Below are 5,817 nucleotides of genomic sequence, written 5' to 3' on the forward strand. Positions count from 1 at the left end.
GCCCATCAGCTCAGCAGCCAGGGCTGCAGCAGGGAGGAGGGGCTGATGGGGGCTTCTCCTCCTCTGCCTGGGGTTTGCTTATACCAGGCAGAGCCACAGGGTCACTGATGAGCTGTAGCTCGGCTGCTGTTGGATCCTCACCCGAGCGATGGGCAGTTGGGGCCTTGGGAGCCAAACGCCCCTGATGTGTGTGGGAATGAGGAAATGGGTTTGTCACCATGGCCGGCCCCAGTCAGGGCCCCAAGAGAATTTCCCTGCTGTGTGGAGGAGTCTCTGATGTCCAGTATGGTGTTAGCTCCACTTGGAGCATTTTCCACACTGAGAACATCTCAGAGGTTTCTTCCCTGTGCGGATTTGCAGATGCCTGATACTCCAGGAGCACCAAATGAAGCTTCCCCCGCATTCAAGGTCTCTGTTGTGTGGGTCACTGAAGCGTGAAGTCAAACTGAATCTTTTCCTGCAGTCAAGCTATTCCTAGGGTCTCTCATCCTTGTGCATTCTCTGATGTTTGGTCAGCTCTGAGGTCTTACTGAAGCTTTTCCCACAGTCAAGGCATTTATAAGGTCTCTCCTGTGTGGATTCTCCCGTGTTTAGTAAGGTGTGGGCGCTGACTGAAAGTTTTCCCACAGTCCAAGCATTTATAGGGTCTTTCTCCTGTGTGAGTTCTCTGATGTGCAAAAAGATTTGAGCTCTGACTAAAACTTTTGCCACATTCAAGGCATTTAAAGGGTCTCTCTCCTGTGTGGGTTCTCTGATGTGTAATAAGCGCTGTGCTCCGAATAAAACTTTTCCCACATTTACAGCATTGAAAGGGTCTCTCTCCTGTGTGCAGTCTCTGGTGTAGAATAAGTTGTGACTTCTCAATGAAGCTTTTCCCACACTCCAAGCACTTATACGGTCTCTCTCCTGTGTGCACTCTCTGGTGTAGAATAAGTTTTGACTTCTGAAGGAAGCTTTTCCCACAGTCTAAGCATTTATGGGGTCTCTCTCCTGTGTGGATTCTCTGATGAACAGTAAGTTTTGTTCTGTCAACAAAATGTTTCCCACACTCAAGGCATTCATAATACATCTCTCCGATGTGGATTCTCCCATGTTTAGTAAGGTTTGAGCGGTATCTGAAAGTTTTCCCACACTCGTGGCATTTATAGGGTCTTTCTCCCGTGTGGAATCTCCTATGGTTAGTAAGGGCTGAACTTGCGATAAAACTTTTCCCACACTCAAGGCATCCATAGGGTCTCTCTCCTGTGTGGGTTCGCTGATGTGTAATAAGCGTTGCACTCTGACTAAAACTTTTCCCACACTCACGGCATTTAAAGGGTTTCTCTCCCGTGTGCACTCTCTGGTGTACAATAAGCCTGGACATGTGTATGAAGCTTTTCCCACAGTCCAAGCATTTATGGAGCCTCTCTCCTGTGTGGATTCTCTGATGACTCGTAAGTTTTATTGTGTCAGTGAAACTTTTCCCGCAGTCGAGGCATTTATAGGATTTGTCGCTTGTGTGGATCCTCTGATGCTTAATAAGGTCTGAGCGCTTAATGAAAGTTTTCCCACAGTCAAGGCATTTATATGGTTTCTCTCCTGTATGTTCTCTCCGGTGTTCACTAAGCTTTGACTTCTGAATGAAGCTTTTCCCACAGTCGAAGCATTTATGGGGTCTCTCTCCTGTGTGGGTTTTCTGATGTGTATTAAGGGTTGATTGCACACTGAAACTTTTCCCACACTCGTGGCATTTATAGGGTCTTTCTCCTGTGTGGATTCTCCTATGTCTTGTAAGCGCTGAGTTCTCAATAAAACCTTTCCCACACTCAAGGCATCCATAGGGTCTCTCTCCTGTGTGGGATCGCTGATGTGCAATAAGTGCTGAGTTATGATTAAAACTTTTCCCGCACTCACAGCATATAAAGGGTCTCTCTCCTGTGTGGGTGATCTGATGTTTAATAAGCTCTGCGCTTCGAATAAAACTTTTCCCACACTCACAGCATATAAAGGGTCTCTCTCCCGTGTGCACTCTCTGGTGTACAGTAAGCCTCGACTTCTGTATGAAGCTTTTCCCACAGTCAAAGCATTTATGGGGTCTCTCTCCTGTGTGGATTCTCTGATGACTAGTAAGTTTTATTCTGTCAATGAAGCTTTTCCCACAGTCGAGGCATTTATAGGGTTTGTCGCTTGTGTGGTTTTTCTGATGCTTAGTAAGGTCTGAGTGCTTAATGAAAGTTTTCCCACACTCAAGGCATTTAAAGGGTCTCTCTCCTGTGTGTACTCTCTGGTGTACAATAAGACATAGCTTCCTACTGAAGCTTTTCCCACAGTCCAAGCATTCATAGGACTTCTCTCCTGTGTGGGTTCTCCAATGTGTAAGAAGGTTTGCACTGACACTGAATCTTTTCCCACAGTCAAGGCATTTGTAGGGTTTCTCTTCATTGTGACTTCTCTGCTGGACTGTGGTTTCCTTGGGATCCTTACATCCTCCGCCACATTCAGTGGATTTATCCAGTTTCTTCCCAGGATAGTTTCCCAGCTGCATCTCTGATCCGTGTCGATCTCCCCAGGCATTTCCCTGTTCCAAGCACTGGGAAAAATTCCATTCAGCTTTTCTGAAAAACCTCTCCTGCGATTCCACTTCCTCAGGACCTTCCTGCTGCTGATTCTCCTCCTTGGTCTCACTCACTGTCCTATCACCTGCTGGGAGAGAGAGAATCCAGACAGGAGTCACTGCCTGTGCCGGGGGGAAAGGACAGAAAGGGGAATAGCAAAGAGGGAAAACACAACACAGTGACTGTTGGGGAGATTGAGATGTTGGATTCTGCCTCTACATCCCACCCAAACGCTCCCAGGGAAGTAAAGTCTGGAAGGAAATTCCCGACAGTAAACAGGATAGGTGGTAAGCCGTGAATGCTATTTGCCTTGATGATACAACACTTGCTGACTGCAGCCCTGACCTGGGTGAGATGGGGCAGAACTGGGGGCTCTCGCTCACAGCACATTTCGGAGTCCCAGCTTTTTCCTTCACTCGCCAGATGTTTCTGTCTTAGTTTCACTGACTCCTCACCTGTGCAGGTGCCTCTCGGGCTCGCACTTTCCTCTGAGGCCTGGAGATCCGGGACCCACGGCTCTTCCCCTCGTTCCAGCCGGGCGATCAGGTCGGGCTTGGGAACGGGAAATCCTGCTCAGGGAGTGAAATCAGGCAAGCTCAGGGCGCATGGAGCATTGGTAGAGTATTTGTCACAAGGAACGTTCCCCGAGATTAACCTGACCCTACATGGGACTGTGGTAACTCAGACCCCTTGGGAGCAGCAGGGATCTGGGGGTGGGGGTTCTTTTTACCCCCTCACTAGGAGGTCTCAGGGTAGATGCGCTCTGGGGGACTTGCTGACACACACACAGCTCGGGTGTTAAACTCCTGCCTATTTCCAAGCCTGCAGAACCTAGAGCCCTCCCCACGGATGGAGCAAGGTGAACGGTGAGTGAAGGAGAAATAATACAGACAGGGCAATACCCTGCTTCTGACCCCTTGACAGCTGGAGAGATGGGGATGAATTAGCCTGTCCATTAGGTTTCTGACTCTCCTGTTCCATTGAATGCGGTATGGAGATGCAAGTCTCTCACACACTGGCATAGGCGCCGACTTCCCCTCTTTTCTGTGGGTGCTCGACCCTGCTTCTGCCTCTGGCCCCGCCCCCCACTCCACCTCTTCCATGAGGCCCCGCCACTTCCCAGCCCCCATTTCAACCCCATCCCCAAAGTCCCCGCCCCAACTCTGCCCCCTCCCTGCTCCTATTCTAAATCCTTCCCCAAATCCCTGCCCCGGTCCTGCCTCTTCCCCACCTCCTGCCCTGAGCGCGCCATGTTCCCACTCCTCCCTGCCCTCCCAGAGCGTGCAAACAGCTGTTTGGCGGTGGCTGGGCGGGAAACGCTGTGAGATAGGCGGAGGAGTGCGGACGCGGAACGCTCGGGGAAGAGGAGGAGGTAGTGCAGGGGAGCTTGGCTGCCGTAGGGTGCAGAGCACCCACTAATTTTTCCCCGTGGCTGCTCCAGCCCGGGAGCACCCACGGAGTCGGCGCCTATGCACACCGCAGCTGTGGACTATGCGACCCTCCTGCTCCAATCTAACTGACCAGGGAAGAACCTGACCAGATTCAGACACGCAGACCCCACGGCTTCCAATAGCTGAGGCCCAGGAATCCCTTACCCAGCGAGGTCACTGTCTCATGGTTCTCCTGCATGACGTCCCTGTACAGGGCTCTCTGAGCGGGGTCCAGCAGAGCCCCCTGTCCCTCGGTGAAATACACAGCCACCTCCTCGAAGGTCACCGGCATCTGAAACAAGAGTCCCACACTCACCACCTGCTGCCCCAGCCACAATCCCACTAAGCACAGGGGAGGAAGCCCAGAGAAGCAGAATCCCACAAGCACCCTGCTCAGAGCAGCCAGGAGGCTTCAAGGGGTGGGGAGAAGGTGAGAACTCCTTGTCCCCCCCCAGCAGACAGAGCAGGGCAGGGTCTTCTCATTTCCCACACACCTGCCAGCCACAGGCTGATACAGGAAGCAGAGCTCTGAGCCAGGGACAGGGACAGGGACAGGAATCCCAACAACTTCCCTTTGTATTTCACAGCAGCCTCTGGCCAGTGGGGTCAGGCTCCAGCACTGGGAGTCTGGTCAGTTTTCCCAGTCCTGCCCAGGGGGGTGTTTCCTGTATCAGAAATGGGGGAATGTTCCCTCCTCCCGCACACGCCAATGGGCCTGTTCAGAAAATCAGGCTCCAAGTTGAATGTGTCCCAGCAGGTTTGTCCTGCCCCTCCCCTTCTACAGCAACTCCCCGAAAATCACCTACCTGAGCTGGCTCCATCACAGCCATTTCCCTTCCCTGTCCCCTGGAAGTTGGGAGGATCTGGAGCGAAATGTGGACGTAATTCCACAGCCTGTCAGGGCGAGAGGGGCGATGGGGAAGGTTTCAGAAGGGTCTTGAGTCCATTTCACACCCCGATTCCCCCCAGGCTCTCTCCCTGCAGACAGATACTCTGGATTCTGCCATGCTGGGAAAACCCTGAGTCACTTTATTACAACACAGACCCGGCCCCTCCCACCAGCACTGAACCCCTGAGACACTTTTAAACCCCCCCAGGGACAGAGTCACTAAGACAAATGCTAGAAAAGAGCAGAATCATAGGAGCCACTTTGGGGGATTTCCCCTGACATTGGCCCCGAGGGCAGCATATCCCCCCAGCAGGGTGGGGGCTAGGCAGAGGCAGGATCTGGCTTTTCCTCTGTCAGCTCCTCCCCTTGTTCCCAGGAGAGTCAGTTGGCCCAAGGGTGATGCAGGGAATGGATCCGGGCAGGGCTGGGAGCTGGGAACCTCCCTCCTCACTTACTGCTCCTGCTGCCCCTTTCGGTCTCACCATTCCCCTTCCTGCCTCCGTCCCTCCCCCCTCTGCCTGGGAGAACTGGTGCCTGTCCCGTTCCCATGGGCGTTGGCTCTCCAGTGTGAGCCTGGCTGTGTCACTGAGGGCAGCACTTCGGGGACCCGCAGGCACGGGGGAGCCCCTCCCCCTCCGGTACAAACTCACCAGCAGGTCCCTGAAAGGGGCCCCTTGTGCAGAGTCACTTTCCTGCCCGGCCCCAGCCCTTTCCCCCGAGTCTCTCCCCTCACCTGCAGGCTCCGGCTCAGGGGTTGCTGTTGGCAGAGCCCGGGGCTGCCCCAGGGGCTGGTTCTATCCACCAGAGAAAGCTATCCGTTTGTCCCATCCCCCATCTCTTCTCTCCCCTCCTCCCCCCCGCAGTTGAACACAGAGCGGGGTTAATGAAGGTCTCTCCTTGGCAA

The 5,817-nt window shown here is 53.2% G+C and overlaps 1 protein-coding gene across 1 annotated transcript; it reads right to left on the minus strand.

The window, feature by feature from the left end:
• Positions 1–556: 556 nt before the first annotated feature.
• LOC135887400 (zinc finger protein 850-like) lies at positions 557–4,316 on the minus strand. Its single transcript, XM_065415169.1, has 4 exons — positions 4,190–4,316; positions 3,050–3,166; positions 1,525–2,682; positions 557–1,356 (listed from the first exon to the last, which is right to left on the minus strand). The coding sequence occupies exons 1-4, from the start codon at positions 4,314–4,316 to the stop codon at positions 557–559; spliced, it is 2,202 nt and encodes a 733-aa protein (XP_065271241.1).
• Between the last annotated feature and the right edge of the window lie 1,501 nt (positions 4,317–5,817).

Source organism: Emys orbicularis, chromosome 13, assembly GCF_028017835.1.
Source record: "Emys orbicularis isolate rEmyOrb1 chromosome 13, rEmyOrb1.hap1, whole genome shotgun sequence".
Classification (NCBI taxonomy): Eukaryota; Metazoa; Chordata; order Testudines; family Emydidae; genus Emys; species Emys orbicularis.

What these genes read in the sequence shown, in the direction of transcription:
- LOC135887400 (XM_065415169.1), bottom strand. Translation starts at nt 4,316, where the DNA reads ATGCCGGTGACCTTCGAGGAGGTGGCTGTGTATTTCACCGAGGGACAG. An exon ending in TGAGACAGTGACCTCGCTGG is followed by an intron (nt 3,167 to 4,189) that starts GTAAGGGATTCC and finishes TCACTCCCTGAG; the next exon opens with CAGGATTTCCCGTTCCCAAG. An exon ending in CCCGAGAGGCACCTGCACAG is followed by an intron (nt 2,683 to 3,049) that starts GTGAGGAGTCAG and finishes TCTCTCTCCCAG; the next exon opens with CAGGTGATAGGACAGTGAGT.